Here is a 21,028-nt window from a genome sequence, read left to right as displayed (position 1 = left end):
GGGAGCAACGGAAATTCCCTCACCTGTTGTCTAGTAAACGCCCTCACCTGCATATATCTCAAGAAATTTCCCCGGGGCAACTTATACTTTTCCTCCAATGCTCCCCAGCTCGCAAAAGTCCCATCTATAAATAAATCTCCCACCCTCCTAATTCCCAACTGGTACCAGCTCTGAAATCCTCCATCCATTCTTCCTGGGGCGAACCTATGGTTGTTCCTGATAGGGGACCCCACCAGGGCTCCCCGCACCCCTCTCTGTCGCCTCCACTGTCCCCAGATATTCAGTGTTGCCGCCACCACCGGGTTCATGGTAAACTTTTTAGGTGAGAACGGTAGCGGCGCCGTCACCAGCGCCTCTAAACTCGTCCCTTTACAGGACTTTCTCTCCAGTCTTTTCCACGCCGCTCCCTCACCCTCCATCATCCATCTACGTATCATTGCCACATTGGCGGCCCAATAGTAATCGCCCAAGTTCGGTAGTACCAATCCTCCTCTGTCCCTACTACGCTGAAGGAACCCCCTCCTTACTCTCGGGACTTTCCCTGCCCACACGAAGCTCGTGATGCTCCTGTCTATTTTATTAAAGAAGGTCTTGGTGATTAATATAGGGAGACATTGAAATACAAATAAGAACCTCGGGAGGACCATCATCTTAATTGCTTGCACCCTGCCCGCCAGCGATAGAGGCTGCAAGTCCCACCTCTTGAAGTCCTCCTCCATTTGTTCTACCAGCCATGTCAGATTAAGTCTGTGCAAGGTTCCCCAGCTCCTAGCGATCTGAATCCCCAGGTATCGGAAGTTTCTTTCCACTTTCCTTAGCGGCAAGCCTTCTATCTCTCTACTCTGGTCCCCTGAATGTATCACAAATAATTCACTCCTCCCCATGTTTAGCCTATGCCCCGAGAATTTCCCGAACCCCCTCAAAATTCGCGTAACCTCTATCATCCCCCCCGCTGGGTCCGACACGTATAACAATAGGTCATCCGCGTATAACGAGACTCGGTGTTCTTCTCCCCCTCTAATCACCCCTCTCCATTTCCTGGAGTCTCTTAACGCCATGGCCAGAGGTTCAATTGCCAACGCGAACAACAATGGAGACAGCGGGCATCCCTGTCTTGTTCCCCTATATAGTCGGAAATACTCCGATCTATGTCGACCTGTAACTATGCTTGCCGTTGGAGCCCCATAAAGAAGTCTAACCCAGCTAATAAACCCGTTCCCGAACCCAAACCTCCTGAACACTTCCCATAAATACTCCCACTCCACCCTATCAAATGCCTTCTCTGCGTCCATTGCCGCCACTATCTCTGCCTCCCCCTCCACTGGGGGCATCATTATCACCCCTAATAGTCGTCGCACGTTAACATTCAGTTGTCTCCCTTTTACGAACCCTGTCTGGTCTTCGTGCACCACCTCCGGGACACAGTCCTCTATCCTCAATGCCAGTACCTTTGCCAGCAATTTGGCGTCCACGTTCAATAGTGAAATAGGTCTATAGGACCTGCACTGCAACGGATCTTTGTCCCTCTTCAAAATTAGCAATATCGTCGCCTCCGACATCGTCGGGGGTAGAGTCCCCCCTTCCCTGGCCTCATTGAACGTCCTCGCCATCAACGGGGCCAACAAGTCCACATATTTTCTGTAATATTCCACCGGGAACCCGTCTGGACCCGGGGCCTTCCCTGCTTGCATGCTTCCCAGTCCCTTAATGACCTCGTCCACCTCAATCGGTGCCCCCAGGCCTACCACCTCCTGCTCCTCCACTTTCGGGAACCTCAATTGGTCCAGGAACTGCCGCATCCCCTCCTCTCCCTCTGGGGGTTGAGACCTATACAGTTCCTCATAAAAGGTCTTGAACACCTCATTTATCTTTCCTGCCCTTCGCACCGTGTCTCCCCTTTCGTCTCTAATTCCTCCTATCTCCCTCGCTGCTGCCCTCTTTCGCAATTGATGAGCCAACAGGCGACTAGCCTTTTCCCCATATTCATACCTCCTCCCCTGTGCCTTCCTCCACAGTACCTCCGCCTTTCTGGTGGTCAGAAGGTCAAACTCCGTCTGGAGTCGTCTCCTCTCCCTGTACAATTCCTCCTCCGGGGTCTCTGCAAATTCCCTGTCCACCCTTAAAATCTCCCCCAGTAATCTTTCCCTTTCCTTGGCCTCTGTTTTCCTTTTGTGGGCCCCAATAGAGATCAGCTCTCCTCTGACCACCGCTTTTAGTGCTTCCCAAACCACTCCCACAGGGACCTCGCTGTCGTCATTGACCTCCAGGTATCTCTCAATACACCCCCGCACTCTTGCACACACTCCCTCATCCGCCATCAGTCCCACATCTAATCGCCAGAGTGTTCTCTGCTCCCTGCCCTCTCCTAATTCCAGGTCCACCCAATGTGGGGCATGATCCGAAACCGCTATGGCTGAGTACTCAGCTTCTTCCACCCTAGAGATCAACGACCTTCCCAAAACAAAAATATCTATCCGGGAGTACACTTTATGGACATGGGAGAAGAAGGAAAACTCCCTAGCCCTAGGTCTAAGAAATCGCCATGGATCCACTCCCCCCATTTGGTCCATAAACCCCTTAAGTACCTTGGCCGCTGCCGGCCTCCTTCCGGTCCTTGAGCTAGATCTATCTAGCCCCGGGTCTAGCACCGGATTAAAATCCCCTCCTAGAATCAAGTTTCCTACCTCCAGGTCCGGTATACGCCCCAGCATCCGTCTCATAAATCCCGCATTGTCCCAATTTGGGGCATACACATTAACCAACTCGACCTCCATTCCCTCCAGCCTACCACTCACCATTACATATCTACCTCCGCTATCTGCTACGATGTTCTTTGCTTCAAATGCTACCCGTTTCCCCACCAAATGGCCACCCCTCTGTTCTTTGCGTCCAGTCCTGAGTGGAACACCTGTCCCACCCATCCTTTCCTTAGCCTAACTTGGTCCGCCACCTTTAGGTGCGTCTCTTGGAGCATAACCACGTCTGCCCTTAGTCCTTTCAAATGCGCGAGCACTCGGGCCCTTTTTATCGGTCAGTTCAGGCCTCTCACGTTCCACGTAATCAGCCTCACTAGGGGGCTACCTGCCCCCATCCCATGTCGACTAGCCATTACCTTCTCTAGGCCAGTCCCATATCCCGCCTCCGCGCTCCCGCTCGCTCCCCCAGCGTCGCACACCATCCCCGCCCGCCCACTCTTTAGCCATTTCCTTTTGGATTTCCGCAGCAGCAACCCAGTTGTCCCCCTCCCCCCTCCCACCCCCCCCCCCCCCCGCTAGATCCCTATCTAGCTTGATTACTCCCCCCATGTCACTTCCGTAAGTCAGCTGACTTCCACTGACCCCGGCTGCTCCTGCTCACTCCTCGACCCCCCCCGTGTTGGGGAACTCCCATCCGCCTTGCGCCTGTCTTCCCGCCTTATTCTTTCTGGCGCGGGAACATCCGTTTACCTGACCCGCCTCTTATGGCGCAGCTCCCTTTCCCCTCCCCCTCCCCTTCCCCATTCTCCGACTGTGTCACGTCTTTCCCCCATCACCGGCGCCCACATTTCCCCAATGTCTCCCCCCTTCCCAGTTTGCTTCTCAATTAACTTCACCCATAACATTAACAAAATCAATAACAATAACATTTCCTGCAGCATCAGTCCCTCAGTTCCCATCCAATTTCTCTTCTTTGATGAAGGACCATGCTTCCTCCGCCGTCTCGAAATAATGGTGTCTCTCCTGATATGTGACCCATAGTCTTGCCGGCTGCAGCATCCCAAACTTCACCTTCCTTTTATGCAACACCTCTTTGGCTCGGTTGAAGCTCGCCCTCCTTCTCGCCACCTCTGCACTCCAATCCTGGTATATCCGTACCACAGCGTTCTCCCATCTGCTACTCCGCACCTTTTTAGCCCATCTCAGGACCTCTTCTCTGTCCTTAAGGCGGTAAAATCGCACGATTATCGCCCTCGGTGGTTCTCCCGCTTTTGGTCTTCTCGACGGAATCCGATTTGCCCACTCCACCTCCATGGGGCCCGTAGGGGCCTCAGCACCCATCAATGAGCTCAGCATCGTACTTGCGTACGCTCCACAGTCCACTCCTTCCACACCCTCAGGGAGACCAAGTATCCAAAGGTTCTTCCTTCGCGCTCCGTTTTCTAGGGCCTCGATCCTTTCAGTGCACTTTTTATGAAGTGCCTCGTGCGTCTGAGTCTTAACCGCCAGGCCCAGGATCTCGTCCTCAATATCTGTCACCTTCTGCTCCACCACGCGAAGCTCTGTCTCCTGGGTCTTTAATGTCTCCTTGAGCCCCTCAATTGCCTGTAGCATCGGGGTCAGCACCTCCCTCTTCAGCAGCTCCACGCACCGTCTCATGATTTCATCCTGCTCAGGCCCCCATGTCGCCTGCGCTTTCTCCGCCGCCATCTTGAACTTCTCTCCCTCTGACCTTTTGGTCGATGATTCCTCGGGCTGCAGCCGCCGCCGCAGGTTTTTTCCTCCTTCGTTTGGGGGGGACTCCCTTCTCCCACACCCCACACCGGGCTGGGTCGACAAAAAATTCCCCGTTGGGGCTCTTAAAAGAGCCCGAAGGTCCGTCGGAGCTGGAGCCGCCGAAACGTGCGGCTAGCTCGGCATCACCGCAACCGGAAGTCGAAAATGCCTGTATTAGTCGACAACTTATACAACTATTGGAAATATATCTCCCCTTAACTTCCTATCATGATCAAAAACCTCATGTCGCATTTATTCATTGAACAGCACTCTCCGCAGAATTGTAATCGCTACAGAAACTAGTCTAAAGTTAGTCCCAGCTTCCAACTGGCTCACCTTTCCTTGTTTTGCCAAGTTGTAAGGTTCAGTATCCATCAAATATTGTTTCCCTCAGTGTTCTGAGAATCCCCAAACCAACTTCTGGCAGCAAAGCCTACTCCGGTAACTTCTTGACTAGCCACAGTCGGCGAATCATCCAGTGTCTTTAAATCTCTACATATCCCAACTTTTCAACTAACTAGAGAATGGGCTCCAACCCACATTCTGCCAGGTGGCTAGCATCGCACAATCTTTTTTCCATGTTATCTAAATCAGCAGCTGTTTCCCTGTCCTGCTCCAGGATTCTCTCTCTCCATCCAGAATCTTTGAATCCAAATACAGAGAGTCTGTAAGTCTGCCAGTTGCTCCTTTTTTTTGTGCCCAGGACTTGACTTGGGTTCCCAGTCGCCATGACAACCAGTTTACATCAGATTATCATCAAACAAAATTAGTAGATCACATGCCGCTCTCCATTCCTCTACTTTAGCTTTAGTTAAGAAGACAGTTTAAAACATAACCATCTTATAAAAGCTTGCACTCATGACAACTGATCATATCGATGGCAGATATTTTGGGAAAGCTGTAAATTATGTAAACATGCAATTATTATGGTACCATGGGTTCTCTGCCAAACATATGGAGGTGTAGAGAACTCCAACATGTACAAAGTACAGTCAGAAACAGGTCCATGGCACCACGGTTGACACAACTGTAAAGGGGGCCACAAAGAAGATTGCAAGACCAATAGTGATCGGATATTCGATAGTTAGCAAAATAGACAGCTGTTTCTGTGGCTGCAGAATTGAATCCAGATGTATATTGGTCCCCTGGTACCGGGGTCAATGATATCACTGAACAGCTGCAGAGCATCCTAAAATGGGAGAGTGAACAATTAGTGGTATTACGTTGGAAACAACAACATAGATAGAAAAAAGGATATGCTTCTGCAGTTAGAATTTGGGAAGCTAACTAGGAAATTATCAAGCAGATTCTCAAAAGTTGCAATCTCCAGATTACTTCTGTGCACCATGTACAAGTAACTATGGAAATAGGAGGATAGAGCAGATGAATACGTGACTGGAGAGATAGTGCAGGAGGAAGGGCTTTAGATTCTTGAGACATTGAGACATCAAAAGGACATAGGCAGGATGATGGAATGTGTGGGCAAACAGCAACTTAAATTTAATGCAAAGTGTGATGTGATTCATGGTAGGAAGAATGTGAAGAGCTAAAATAAAATAAAGGATACAAATCTAAAAGGGTTGCAGGAGCAGAGATGCATAGGTGCATAAATCATTGTAGGTGCTTGGACAGGTTGAGAGAGTGGTAGATAAAGTATACAGCATCCTGGGTTGTATCAATAGGTGTATAGAGTACAAAAGCAAGAAATGTATATTTACCCTTTAAAAAAGAGTGGTTTGACCTCAATTTAAGTATTGCGTCCACACTTTAGGAGGTGTAATTGAGCACCACTTTAAGAAGAATGTAATAGCATTAGAGAGGATGTAGAAAAGATTCACAGGAATGGTTCCAGGGAGGGGGAGCTTCAGTTATATAGAAAGAATGGAAATTAAAAGAGCAGGTTGAATGGAGATTTGATAGAGGTGTTAGAAATCATGAGGGGTGTGAAAAGAGTAGATAAAGAGAAACTGTTCCTATTGGTGGAAGGATTGAAAACCAAAGGACACAGATAATTGGCAAATAAAATGGCAATGGTGACAATAGTGGTTAGGATATGGAATGCAATGCCTGAGAGAGGTGGAGGCATGTCAATTGAGGCAAATGTTGGCTTTGTACGAGGTGTGCTTCCAACCAGTATAGAGTTTTCCATCTGTTTCCCATTGACTTCAATGTTATGAGGATTCCTTGATGCCACACTTGCTTTGATGTCATAGGCAGAGCCCTCATCTTATCTATTTTCCCCATATTTGGACAAAGGCTGTAATGAGGTCTGGAACGAGTGGCTCTGGTGGAACCCAAATAGGACATCTACGAGTAGGTTATTGATGTGCAAGTGTCACTTGATAGCATTATCACTGATCTCTTCCATCACTTTGCTGATGATTGAGTGGAGGCACATGGAGCGGTAATTGACCCGATTGGACTTATCCTGATTAGCCTTATCTTTTGCATTCAATGGATGGGCTCCAACTTCATTAAGGTTGGGATATCTCTGGAGCCACCTCCTCCTGTTTGTTGTGTAATTATACACCACCATTCATTTGTGGATGTAGCAGGACAGCTGAGCTTTGATCTGATCCATTGGTTATGTCTATAGCATGTTGCTTTCTCTGTTTAGTATTCATGAAGACCTACTTTTTAGCTTCATCAGGTTGGTACCTCATTTTTAATGTCTACCTTTTGCTGTTCCTGGCATGCTGTTGTACACTTTGCAGGGCTGACTCTTCTGGGCAGGCCTTAAATCTTTTCACAGCAGTTTGATACAAATGACTGGTTTTCTAGGTCATTTCAGTGGCCAGTTATACTGCTGTGGGTCAGAAGTCAGAAAGAAAGCATACTGGGTTAGAACGGATAATGCACTTCTCTGAAGGATATTCTGAACCAGCTGAGTTAATATGGCAATTCAATAATTTCATGGCCACTCTAACTGATTATAGCATGTAATTCCATATTTATTTATTTAACTATGTTTAAATTTTCCAGCAGACATGGTCCAGGTCTCTAGATTACTAGTTCAGTAACCACTGTGTCACCATACCAACATGATAACAAGTTGTAAACGTAAATAGGATTGCATTGGATAAATGGCGGTTAGTTCTTCAGAAGGAAACATCTGGGAATACGTCATCCTTTTGAGACATAGAAGATTGGTCGGAAATGGTAAAGCTTATAATCAGATGTTTCACTTGGGAGAATAGCAACAGTGAAACTATGGTATCTATCAGGTAGGGGAGTTATATGGGCCTGCGGAAAATTAACTTGTTAAAAAGAATTATTGATTAAGGACAACAACTTGAATTTCGATCATAGAATCATAGAATGGTTACATCACAGAAGGAGGGCATTGGGCCTTCATGTCTGTGCTGGCCCTCTTGCACAGCTCCCCATAGCCCTGCAAAATTGATCTCTTTAGATGCTTATCCAATACCCTTTTGAACGCCAAGATTGAAGTCGCCTCCCCCACACTCTCAGGTAATGCTTTCCAGATCCAAATTACTTATTGTGTAAAAAGTTAGCATTAGTTTGGAACATAGGGATTAAGAGCAAGAGTAGGCAATTCAGCCCTTCGAGCCTGCTCTGCCATTCAATCAGATCATGGCTGATCTCTTCCTGGTCTCAAATCCACCTCCCCACATGTTCCCCATATCTATTTAACCGTTTTTTAAAATCAGAAATTCTGTTGCCAATCACATTAAATTAGCTTCCTCTGGTTCTCGACTCTAGCACAATGGGAAGAGTTTTTCTTTAGCTGTTTTGTCTAGGTCATTCATGATTTTGAACACCTCCAGAAAATCCCTCTCTGCACTTACAGGAATGACACAACCACAGTTCCAAGGAGCAAACAAAGTAAACTAATAAAAAGTAACAAAACTAATAACATCAACAACATGCGAAGATTGTCTTCCAAACTCTGCTTGACCTGTAGAAAATTAATCTATGAGTTTAATGATGCGTCAGCTTCCTGTGGTAAAACAGCACTAAAATGTTGTTTCAAAGAAACTATTTCAGAACAACTTTGTGGGATCGTGAACTTAACTAAACCCAACTGACCGGGATCAGTTAAAAAAAATGCAACAAACTAAAATAGATAAAACAGAACCATTTGCTTGGCCCACCCATTGCTATTTAACTCTGAGCAATGACTCACTTTGTAACTCCCTCACTTCTGGGTCAGAAGGTTGTGGTTTCAAGTTCCACTCCAGATGTTTGGGCACAGAAATCTAGACAGACATTCCAGTGCAGTTCTGGGAGAGTGCTGTCCTGTGAGAAGTTGTCTTTCTAGTGGGGTGTTAAACGGAGACGGTACATGCTCTCAAGGTGGATGTAAAAGATCCCATGTCACTATTTTGAAGAAGTGCAGGGAAATCTGATGCTCTGGTCAAGAATTCTCCTTCAATCAGCATCACAGAAACCGGGTTAGCTGATCAATATCATATTTGGGAACTTGCTGCCTGGTAATTAGTTGCTTCCTCTCTGACATTGCAAGATTGGTTACACTTCAAAAGTCCTTCATTGCGTGTAAATTTCATCGGGGTGTCCTGAGTTGTGAGATGCACTGGATGAATGCAAGTCTTTATTTTGTAGCTGCAGCTGCAAAGTGTATCTTCCCATTCCTGCACCCCCCTTCCCGATACCCGCAAGGATACCAATAAACAATGGCTTTAAACCCCCCTAAAAGAGGTTTCATTGCGCATAAAATAAGCGATCTTGCAAACATGACATGTGCAAACGTCTTCACCTGCCACAAGCAGCGCAATTTCCTGCCCTGAGTCTGCTGGGCCAATGGCACTGAGGGCAGGAATTTCCGAGCGTAAATGTTTCTTTGAAATTTAGACAAAAATGTTTTTTTCCGCTCTCATTTTCTTCTAGACGTAGCAGACAGGTTAGACACTTGAAACCAGCCCTGCAGTGCCAATTGCATAGGAAGGAGAAAGTGTATCAGAACAGCAGAAGATCGACTGTACATGTACATTCAATGAAAACAGTCCTCTGCAAGAAACCCGAATAAGCAGAGTTAATAAATGGGGAAGAATTTAAAGAGGTGGGGGCGGGGACTTGGTTAACCCCCGAAAAATTATACATTAGCACGAGCGCTTGGGGTTGGATGCTTCAGTCATGGTTGGATCATGCAGTGGATCCAAGTTGGACAACTTTCCGATACTCTCAAATACAGCTGCCACCCCTCTCCCAGCCTCCCACCAACTTCTCCTGGGAGTGACGAACTGCAGGCAAGTTATTTTGCTGCGGTCATGTAAAAAATAGTTGCAGCCGAAAGCACCAGTCCCTGCTGAAAGACCCAGAGGGCTCAAAGACCAAACCGTGTGGTAAGTAAAACATGTTGGTTTTCTGTTACGTTCAAAGTCAGGGGACCGAATGTAAACTCCCAACATTTTTGTTAAAAAAAATCTCGTACACAGCACGTTTATTTCGCTGAAGCTCTCCAATTATACAATGCCAGTCGTGACCTTGAAGCTTCAACATTTTAAGGGAAATATTTCTGGCGAATCCGACTGTTCATGTCCAGTTACCGAATAACTATTCGGGTTTTAAAAGAGCGCTGTCAACTTTCTGACACGCGTGTGTGTGTGTGTGTGTTGGGGGGGGGGGGGGGGGTGTAGGGGATGGGGAGCGGTGTTGAGCAATTGTGACAAAACTTTGTGATGTGCCTTTAGGAAATTGCTCGCTGCCCGGGGTGTTGTAGCAGAGATCCATCGCTCCTTGTCAGTGTGTGGGGTGTGTGTGTGTGGGGGGGGGGGGCGGGGGGGAACAAAATGAATTTTATTTTACCGGAAGGCATTAAGAAATAGACGGGTTAAATGCGGATTAGTTTCAAGCCATCCAGGGAAAACCGAGACATTTCGATCATTTTCATTTAACCAGAAGCAAACTGACTTGAAAGTGTGGCCATACTGTACGTCCACCGGACAGAAATAAATCTCCAGGGGGTATGGTAGTCATAATTCCAAAATCCTCAATATCAACTTTATTTTTGCCAAGTGTGTGTGTGTGTGCGTCACAACTCTTTTTTTTTGCACAAGTAAGGGAGATACAGAGAACACATGGAATGTCCTGTCCACCCTCATCTGAGAGATAAACAATCGTCTAATAATAAAGGCGACATGCAACGCCCGAGGCGGGAGGCTTTAGCAGCAGGGGCACACAGCAGATTGTCATATCTGATTGATTAAATACTTTTCAAAGCCTGTGCTAAAAATATATGCGCCATACACAGAGAATTAGCTTTTTTGGGGATCCCAGCTTTATTTTTGCTACGCCTGTATCTTTGCTGCAAAGTTATGCGGACTATTTATAAATTCGTAAATAATTGCAAAAATCAGCAGATTTTTGTTTTAAAAATGCGATACTGTCTCTTTTTCGTATAATCTGGAGCACTGCTTAAATAATTAGAAACGAACTGTGTCATCAAGAATGCGAGGAGGATCTTAAATGCGTGGTAATGCACAATTCAAAAGGTTGTTAATTGGATTGTTTGTTCTGGCCAGTGTGGGGCCGATTCAGCGAGCCAGTCTGGCCAAAATGCTGCAGCAGGTTTTACAGGACATGTACATCGACCCAGCTGTCTTGGAGCAGCTGAATGAAGAACAAAAACAGATTCTATTCCTGAAGATGAGACAAGAACAGGTGCGAAGATGGAAAGAAAGAGAAGAAAAGGCAGAAAGAGAGGAGAAAACGATAAATAAAACAGGTACTCAGAAACGTTTGATGTCGGCTAATCTTACAAGTAATACTTGCTCAAAGAAGTGAAGGTTTCCAGACGCCATCCCTTTCAAAAATAATGCTAACTTCTTTTAGGTAATGATAATTTCCTAAGTATTCGGATACAGTTTAATGCATTTGGAACCTGTTTGGGGCTACCAAGCAACTTTATTGATTGAAAAAGTATTAATTTCAGTTGTAAATTCAGAACAAAATGCCTGACAAATGGCAGCACGGTAGCATTGTGGATAGCACAATTGCTTCACAGCTCCAGGGTCCCAGGTTCGATTCTGGCTTGGGTCACAGTCTGTGCGGAGTCTGCACATCCTCCCCGTGAGTTCGTGGGTTTCCTCCCGGTGCTCCGGTTTCCTCCCACAGTCCAAAGATGTGCAGGTTAGGTGGATTGGCCATGATAAATTGCCCTTAGTGTCCAAAATTGCCTTGGGCGTTGGGTGTGGTTACTGGGTTATGGGGATAGGGTGGAGGTGTTGACCTTGGGTAGGGTGCTCCTTCAAAGAGCAGGTGCAGACTCGATGGGCCGAATGGCCTCCTTCTGCACTGTAAATTCTATGATAATCTTAATTATAAACATTCAATCACTGTAGTTGTAATTTGGCGCATGAATTATCATTTATTTCTAGACTGAATATTGCCTTTAGTCAGGGGAATGATGTTAGTGGTGAGAACTGGAACTTTAAATCCACTACGGACCTTAAACATTCCCAGGTTAGGTATAACCTCCGGGATAAAAATGCACTTCATGGCAGTAATTTAGCACCTTAATTTCAATGAATACCCTCCACTAAATAAATACTAAACTAACTTCAACAGCTTCAGGAATCGCTCTAACCTGGGTGGACAGGTAACATCATGATGAACAATAGGCAGTTCAATTCTGTGGACTGACAAACGGAAGGAACACATGTCTGAACCTCTATATAGCAGCTATCAGAGAGAGACGTTCATAGTATCAGTCTGCCATATATTAAAGGATTAGAGAGAGGGCAAGCGTTTTGCATGTCATAGAATGCAGCATAATGTTATTTTTTTAAATGTGGGCCGTACCACCATTAAACAAACCCCTCTCATAATAGACATGATTCCATTATAATTTTGTTTTCTAATGCGACCCATAGGCCAAATAAAGCAACTGATTTTTGCCTCAGCTGTGCTGTTATGTATTATGCAAGTTACGTAGTTATAAAATGATGTAGAATATAAATGCTCAATGGTGCTGATGACAAGAAGGGGGATATTGAGTAGGGAAACAGCTATTTACTCGTGGCCTGTTGGCAGATTGCAAACACTGAGGGTAGTGATACAGTACTCACCCGCTAAACTGCCATGCATCATTGACTACAGTTTGGCAATAACATGAGCATGGCAATATAACAAGATCCCTCTTTGCTCCACTAATGTTACAAGTGAGGAAAAAGTCAGCTACAGCACTATTGTAGCCAATTTAAACACTGCTACAACTTCAACATGTTTTGCAATTATACAGATGAATGAAGGTAATAACATTTATTTCCACTTACATGTTGGTGAGTGAGGGAGAGCAATGGTGGCTGTGTAGCCACAAATCTTTTATTTATAATCATTGTCAGCATCCTTCCATCTACAATAGATGATGGGACATGAGGACATGAAGCAGATAATCAATTTCATATATGATGGCTTTATATGCCCTTTGCTAATGACTGAAGAGGCCCATCCTTGAGAGGCAGATTCTGCTACAAATGCCACCCATGAAGCTACCAAGGGTGCGATTCTCCGGAAAAATTTCCAAGTGCTGCAGCGAGCAGGGATTACCGTGAGTTTCCCGCCACTCGGCCCAGCGAGGCCGGCAAACACTATTCAACATTAATTGACCCACTTAACGAGGCCTCATGTAGCTTCTCGCCCCGAATGCCAGCTCGCCAGCTGATTCGCTGGGACCGCGCTCGCCAGCCCCCTGCTAACAACGTCGAGCAGCGCTTACGCTGTACTTGCTCAGCCAACCCCAGCCAGCTCACAACAATGGCGACGAGGAAACCGGCCCCAAGATTCAGGGAAGCTGATCTGGGAGGCTCCTGGATGCGGTGGAGGCCAGGAGGGATGTCCTGTTCCCCTGAGGGTCCTGGAGGGTGAGCCACATGGCAGTCTGTGCTGCCTGGGATGAGGTAGGCAGTTGGCTGCCTCCACCTCTGATGTGCATCTTGGGGGCACAACTAGATGTAGTGGTAGAGCTAGGATGACAAAGCACACTGAGGATCACTGAGGGCACCGGGAGAGGGGGGAACAGGGTAGGTAGGGGGTGAGGGGTGGGGGGTGCACCATCAGGAGAGTGGGGGCATATACTGAACAATAAATACCTTTGTGCACAACCAGTAGGAAGCCTGTGTCACTTTCTTCCACAATGCATCACCATGTGCAGGTGATGGGTGTGAGCAAGCCCTCAGCAGACAGACAGGTGGCAGATTATGGCATTGATTGAGGAGCAACAGCGTCCAGCTCTCTGTGGGTTATCACCCCTGCCCTGGACAGTGACCCGCGGACAGTGCTGACACAGTCCCAGCAGCCTGGAGTGATGTGACACATATCTTGGGAGGTTGGGAAATGGGGTTGGCAGGTGGGAAAGAATGTGACGATGAACCAGACCACGTCCTAGGTGAATTGGACCAGTTTGAGGGCCTCCCTGGCCCTCCAGGCTTGCTGGGCCCTCACCGCCGCCGCCTATCCTGCAGCCTCTGGCCAGGCCTCAGGTTCCTCCTCAGTCTCGTCCTCCAGCTCCTGCTAGTCCAGTGCATCCTCGTCCCCCTTCTCCTCCACCTCCTCCTCCCCCTCCCCCTCCTCCGAGGTGGCCACATGTTCCTTGACACCAACCTCCAGCTCGTCGACCCGCAGCTGATAGAGGTTGCGGAGGACACAGCAGACCACAACAAAGCAGGTGACTGCTCAATGACAGTCCGGGTGGCTGCATGGGCCTCGTTGTACGGGTCTCTCCTTCAGCCTTCGGCCTCCGTACAGGTGTCATTAGCCAGGTCCTCAGCAGATATACCTTATCCCCCAAGAGTCAGCCCTCCACCCTGGGGTGCTCCTCGAAGAGAGCGGGGATGACCGATTGCCTCAGGATGCTGTCGTGCACACTCCCCAGGAAGCGGGCACACACGTGCATTATCTGCATTTGATGGTTGCACACGAGCTGTTTATTCAGGGGGTGGAATCCGTTGTCGGTACGTGGCGCTCACTCACGGGAAACATTTGGGTTGTGTGAGGTGCTCACTTAACCATGATTGCCAATTCCCTATCGGCAATGGACTTCAGCTGCAAAGGCCAGAGGCCTTAGCAGCCAATGCGGTTTATGGGTGCAGACAGGCAGGGGCAAGGTTTGCCTCCGGAACGGGTACATATGACCCAGGGATTGGCATGGAGGTGCAGCGAGCAGTTGCCCTCCCCAGCGCACCCCCCCCCCCAACCTCCCATGGCAGCCCACCCCTTGGAGGGTCCCCCCACCCCCAGCCGAGGGTCCCCCGTCCCCACCAAGCACAGGAGCAGCAAGCCCAGCACCCCCGGTCTCTTTGCCTGTCAGCAGAGATGGCTACTCATCTCCTCGGTTCCCCGCAGAAGTCCTTCTATCAGGTTCACGCTTTTCAAAAGGAGTACTAATCGGCGCTGAGGAGCCCGGTGAATGACAGGAGGCCATTGGAAGATGGCTGGCTCTCGGTAATTGTATGGAAATGGGGCTTAAGTGGTGATAATTGGTTTCTCGCCACGTTACGGCGAGATTCCAAATTCGCCTGCGGGAGCAGGCTGGTGACATCGCAAACTGTTTGGCGCCTGGTATAGTTCCCGTTTTTTGGCCTCTACTGCTATACACTGGCCTCGTTATGCTTGAACGCGAGTGTAATGCGGCCAGAAGATCGCGCCCTGAGTGACATTATAGGTTGTTGTTTCTGGCATTGGCACCTATTGTCTAGCCACTGGTCATTGCGATGATGCACACCAGCCCACAAGAGATGTTGCTATTTCCCTCTGTTGTCATGAGTGACTTTGAGGTGTAGTAATGGATGTTTAGGATCTGCATGGCATATTTGCAAGCATTCTTGAAGTGGAGCTTTACGCATTCTACTGGTCATCTTTATATTATCTTATTTACATTACTTTATATTATTTCCATTATGTATAATGTTGAAAAGAACACAATTCACAAATAGGAAAACAGATTCTAAGCTATGCTTGACTTTAATAGTCACCGTTGCTTATTATCTCACAATCTAAACCTTAGAAAAGCAGAATTCTGATTGTCGACAGAAAAGTGACTGCACTTCCAAAGTAATTCAATAGTTGTAAACCACTTTGAGACATCTTGAGAATGTAAAAGGCATTGTATAAGTTCTTCCTTTCATTGCTCTCATCCAAGTTGAAGATAATCTTATAGAGGCTTGTCATATACAATAAACTTTTCACATATTGTAATAAATTGACATTTCTTGGGGAAATTGAGCTATGGTGAAGAGGACATTGTGCTCTAATCAGTAGTGAATGCACCTGCCTCAGAGGAAATGAAATGACAATAGCTAAATAATAGTCTTGCCCTAATATGGACTATGATCCTTAATTAAGCTCCTCTGCCTGTGAACATTTCAGCATGCCTCCATATTTATGTATAAAAAGGACTGCAGAGTGGACTGAAAAAGTGAAAGGATACATAGAAGCATCTTTCCAAAAATTTTATTTTTTAATGCTATAAAATTAACAAGTCATGTTGCTAATAGATGTAAGAATATGACAAACATTGTAAATTGAACAGTTCTTTCAAACCCGCTCAAATGCACTTTTTTTAATGTTCTATTTTCTTCTTTTGTATCTTTCATTCCTTTTCTAGTTTAAAAGTCATTGTTATGCTTTGAAACATAATTGTGACAGCTGTGCTATGCCACTTGTAAGCACAACAACCCACTAGAATTTTAAAGACCCATGCCCACATACTTCGTATGTCTCTAACAATGCCTGATTGATTTTATTTTTATTTTGGAGAAATAGGACTGTATTTTAGGAATGCCTGCTGAGGATAAATTACTTTATATCTAGTGGTTTAAAGGAGAGAAAAGGACAACTAAAATCATGAAAATGAATGTGCCCTATGGTTATCTGTTATTAATGCATTAATAAATTGATCTGTTTAACTGTCGCTGTTTGGATATAAATGCATGATAACAATATACCTTGAAACTTGGAAGTTGATCCTGATGGTAGAGTAAAACAAGAAAGAGCAATCCCACAGGGATTGTACTGATTCCTAGATGTTGGATGCCCATTTTAAATTGCATTGGCTACCTTTTTGAAGTGAGTCATTGCTTCATTCAATACATATAGAATCCCGACAGTGCAAGAGGCCATTCGACCCATTGAGTCTATGTCGACCCTCCAAAACAGCACTCTTTTGAAAATACCCCAATTTTCATCTTGTTTAGCAATGTTGGTGTCTTACCAGTCTCTCAGGGGCCTTTAGCTGAAATGAAGAAGTGGAAATTGAGAAAGTGCAACCACTGGAAAAAGCAGAATGAAAGTCTAGTGCTGGTGACAATAGAAAGTGAAGGATCAGGATGAAACAGGCCAGCTCGGAAAAGGACTGATTGCATGGACAATATCAGAAACAGTATCAGCCCCTCCTGGACTACGGCTAATTACAGTTAATGGATAGTCTCTCACACAATGTAAGATATAGGAATAAAACTGCTGGAGAAAGGAATTTGTGACTCATTCAAACTGATTGTGAAAACTGCCTCACACAATAATAGCAAATTGCATGTGCATGTTTAATTAACATAACTTAGGGAACTCTAAATACTTTTAACTGGAATTTAGCACCGAACAGTGTTTAACCTTACAGCAGGCGAAACAATAATACAGTAATTTTGTAATAAAGGACATCTTTTTCCAAGATAGTTCTATAACACAATACTGATGCAGTTTTCCCTCTGACTGTAGTTTTCTCTTGTTCACACTGCAGCAATTGTTTGACCTTCAACTTAGAATGCAGCATTGTCTATATATGAATGCACTGAAAATGTTGGACACGTTCCCATGATGATACAATGGTGAAGGAAAATAAAACCATATACCCAAGATAAATACCATCGTACTTTTTAGAGCTTGTGCAGTTTTTTAAAACTCTATTTGTTCTTAACAGTATTATTGGGGGAAAGTAAACAAACTGTGGATTTGTTCAGTGTTGACAATGTATACACTACTGTTTTGTTCAACTGATAAGAACTGTCTTCAATTGCAAGGTTTGTATGGTCTTTCCTGCAAATCCAATGTAATAGTGTGCATGCAGGGAAAAAAATAAATTTAGAAAGCAAGTTAACTTCGATTACTCTGGCATACACTTCCTGTTGGCTGGTTTGGGAGGAATAAATAAAAGCCTCGAGGCAGGCCACTCTTGCAAATGGGACAGAGAAATTCTTTTACAAAATGGTAACTTTCTTCTACGATGTGAAATATTAGTCTTTTTACATTCAGGTTTTTAACGTTTTAATATCTGTTCGTCACAACTGCAGCCACTAATGCTTTTATCTCCTCTTACAGAGTCAACAAAACGAGTGGATTGGCTGCTTGGAAAAGACGGATATGTGTGGGTGTGGGTGATGGGAGAGGCTCGAGGTGATAAACCATATGAACAGATCTGTAGTGAAACTTCAGCAGAAGCAAGGTACAGGTCCATAAAAAAAAAACTGCAAATAAACCAAATGTTTCAGAGGAAGGAGCTAATTTTGTGAGGACTGAAAGTATTAAAAAACAATTATCTTTAAAATGCATTTGTTTCTCAAAGGAAAGAATATTATCTACATTTTTTATAGACAATTTAAAGTAATAAAAACATAAAATGGTATTTTTGGGGTGTGGAACTGTTTTTTCAATCCCTTAAAATTGAATGATAAATGGACCGTTACTGTACTCACGACATGCGTACCAACTTGATTATGAAAACTATTTTCGTTAAAATTCAGATGCATATGGTTCCCATTTAGAATAAAAAGGTGATTGTTCCTAAAATATATATTCAACTGATTCATATTATAAACCCTTATAAAGCAAATATTAGAGTTCCAGAAAGAGGCTCAACTAGTCCTTTCTTCCCCACCATGCTTCTTATTTAACTCCAATAGCATAACTGTTTATTCTTATCTCCATCTGCTGAAATGCCTCTGCTTACATACACCTATTATATTCACCTGGGCATGTTTACAGCAGGGGGCACATAAAATAGGGCAGGTGCCCTGCGCACATACCATGGGTGAGAATTTGTGCCACCACCTCCCCACAGCGCTTCTTGCAGGGGCATACGGCGGGCTATCATGGGTTTCCAGCCATCAATGGGGCTTTAAGTTGCTCACACCCTCTCCGGCTGGGGATCCCGCAGCAGGGGGTTGCTATCGGCGGAACCAGAAGGTCCTGCCGGTGGCAATGGCCAGAAATCCCATGCCATATGTAAGTAAATAATTAAACATCAATCAAGCTTGTTAACAAGCCAATTGGCCCCGTTATATACTGCCCACACCATATAAAGTTGGTGTGAAGGAAGAAGGGGTTACTATCTTCAGGGGGAGATGCCCATCGTGTATCGAGGGCAGCCCACCTAAGATAGTACCTCTCCTACTTCCTTCCTCCTACCTGGTCTCCAAAACCCACCACCTCACCCCTTATCTCCCACCCTCCTCCCTAACCTGGCCAAACACCCAATACCTGGACTTACCTCATGCCAGGATCCACTGGGCCTTTTTCTTGGGACTGGTTGCAATCTTGACAGCACCCACTATTGAACTCTTGGTGCTGTTGGAGCTGCCAATCAGATTGGTTGGCAGCTATCGAAGACAGGACATCTTCGATAGTTAGGGGCGGAAGTTCCACTGTGAACCAAGTTAGCCCATCCACAATGTATTATGGTTACAAGGATGGGCTTGCACAGAGCAAGCAAGCTTTTCCTTCCATGTGTTATGGGCCAGGGTTTAGAGAACACCAAAGTATATCATGGAGTTCATCTGACCTGTAACTTTTAATAGATTTTGGTTATGAGGAGCACAAGGGCCCACTTTCCAGGTGTTATGCAAAAGAGAACTTAAGTAATTTTAAATAAAACAATGTTTATCCTATGAATCCAGTTAACATTTTATAAACACACAGTAAACATCTTATCAAGTACCAACACAAATACCCCCCCAAAGATACGGTACTCTATAGTACCCTGAATAACTTTCCTAACAACATCCATAAGCCAAACACCCTTTTTAAACAAAACAGTAGGTTTCAATTCCTTACAGAAATACTTAGAAGTTATCACGTGGCCTGGAGACATTCTTTAGCATGCAGAGAGAGAGACCAAAAGTACACCTTCTTTGTTTGAATGCAGATCCCAACTGATAACAAAACTGTTATAACCTGCCTACTTACGATTGGCTGGGGACTAATGACTATCCCACAATCCTATGGGAGTATGAACTTCCCCAATGAGGGGGGCGGAGAAACTCCTAGTATAAATAAGCTGGCCAGTTCAGGAACCAGCAGGAAGGAGAAGATAGCAAGGGAAGTTACTGCTACTGTTACGTATATATTGTTATAGTAAATAAACGTTATTATTTTGTCTCCTTAAAACTCGTGCTGGATTCTTCGTGGCCCTTACAAAACTGGCGACGAAGGTAAAAGTGAATAGCTGTCTACACTGCTGAAGCCACCTCCCTCGATTTTTGTTGGATACAGGTTGGAAGTTGTTTTCTATTATACCATGCCTCTGTACGGACGTTTGGATGTTTTTGATGCTGCGTTGGAAAGCTGGAACCAGTACACACAACGGATGCGTTACTATTTCCGGGCAAACAATATCACTGAAAACGAGTGCCAGGTGGTCATATTGCTCACCGCCTGCGGGCCGCATACGTTTGGGGTGATTAGGAGCCTTACGTACCCAGCTGCGCCGGACACCAAAACGTTTGACGAACTTGTGAATATAGTGGGGCAACACTTTAACCCAACCCCGTCCACGATAGTCCAGCGTTACCGGTTTAATACCGCTGAGAGGACCCCTGGAGAATCCATTGCCGATTTATTTATCCAGGCTACGCGGGATTGCGGAATTCTGTGACTATGGTGAGACCTTGTCAGAAATGTTACGCGACCGTTTGGTTTGCGGTATTAACAATGCAGCAACCCAGAGAAAGTTGTTAGCGGAGCCAACATTGACTTTTCAACAGGCAATACAAATAGTCTTGTCCCGAGAGAGCGCACAGCGACGAGTACAGGAGCTACAGGGAATGGAAGTGCATGCCTTGGGGCGCAACCCTTTCCACCCAAAAACATCCCCCCGCACTCCTGCGGTACCTTGGGCGAGGCCACGACCGGACCGACGCCAGTGGCCATCGGACATTCCTCCCCGAAGGGAGCCTTCTCCAGAGCCAATGGATGAGGAGCCATGTCCGTGTCAGACTTGTAGGCGCCGACCCAGTCGCGGACAGCGGTCCTGGGGACGCCAGAGGCGCCGTCGTTCCGACCGAAACTGGGACCAGCCCAGGGGCCGTAACTGGGACCAGCCCAGAGGCCGTACCTTCCATGTGGATGAACCTGCGGCGACCACTCCTGAGGACGTGGAGACGGAGGACGACTGCCTGGAGCTGCATTGTGTGGCAGCTCCCCGTGTGGCCCCCATTAAGGTGACAGTACGGGTCAATGGCCACCCGCTGGAAATGGAGTTGGATACTGGCGCAGCGGTCTCCGTGATCGCCCAGAGGACATTCGACCGCATCAAGCAGGGTATACAGACCCTTACATTAACTGACTCACAGGCCAGGTTGGCCACCTAC

General features: G+C 46.0%; 1 protein-coding gene across 1 annotated transcript in view; it reads left to right on the top strand.

Moving 5' to 3' along the window:
* Nucleotides 1–9,339: 9,339 nt before the first annotated feature.
* The window catches only part of LOC140426936 (SH2 domain-containing protein 4A-like), a 49,764-nt gene continuing 38,075 nt past the window's right edge, over nucleotides 9,340–21,028 (top strand). The window contains exons 1-3 of the mRNA XM_072512236.1: nucleotides 9,340–9,796; nucleotides 10,976–11,178; nucleotides 17,763–17,886. Coding sequence (XP_072368337.1) covers nucleotides 11,010–11,178; nucleotides 17,763–17,886 — 293 coding nt within the window. The 5' untranslated portion in view covers nucleotides 9,340–9,796; nucleotides 10,976–11,009. The remainder of the gene's footprint in view (nucleotides 9,797–10,975; nucleotides 11,179–17,762; nucleotides 17,887–21,028) is intronic.

The sequence above is a fragment of the Scyliorhinus torazame genome, chromosome 7, assembly GCF_047496885.1.
Source record: "Scyliorhinus torazame isolate Kashiwa2021f chromosome 7, sScyTor2.1, whole genome shotgun sequence".
Classification (NCBI taxonomy): Eukaryota; Metazoa; Chordata; class Chondrichthyes; order Carcharhiniformes; family Scyliorhinidae; genus Scyliorhinus; species Scyliorhinus torazame.
This window is presented reverse-complemented; position numbering and strand designations above follow the sequence as displayed.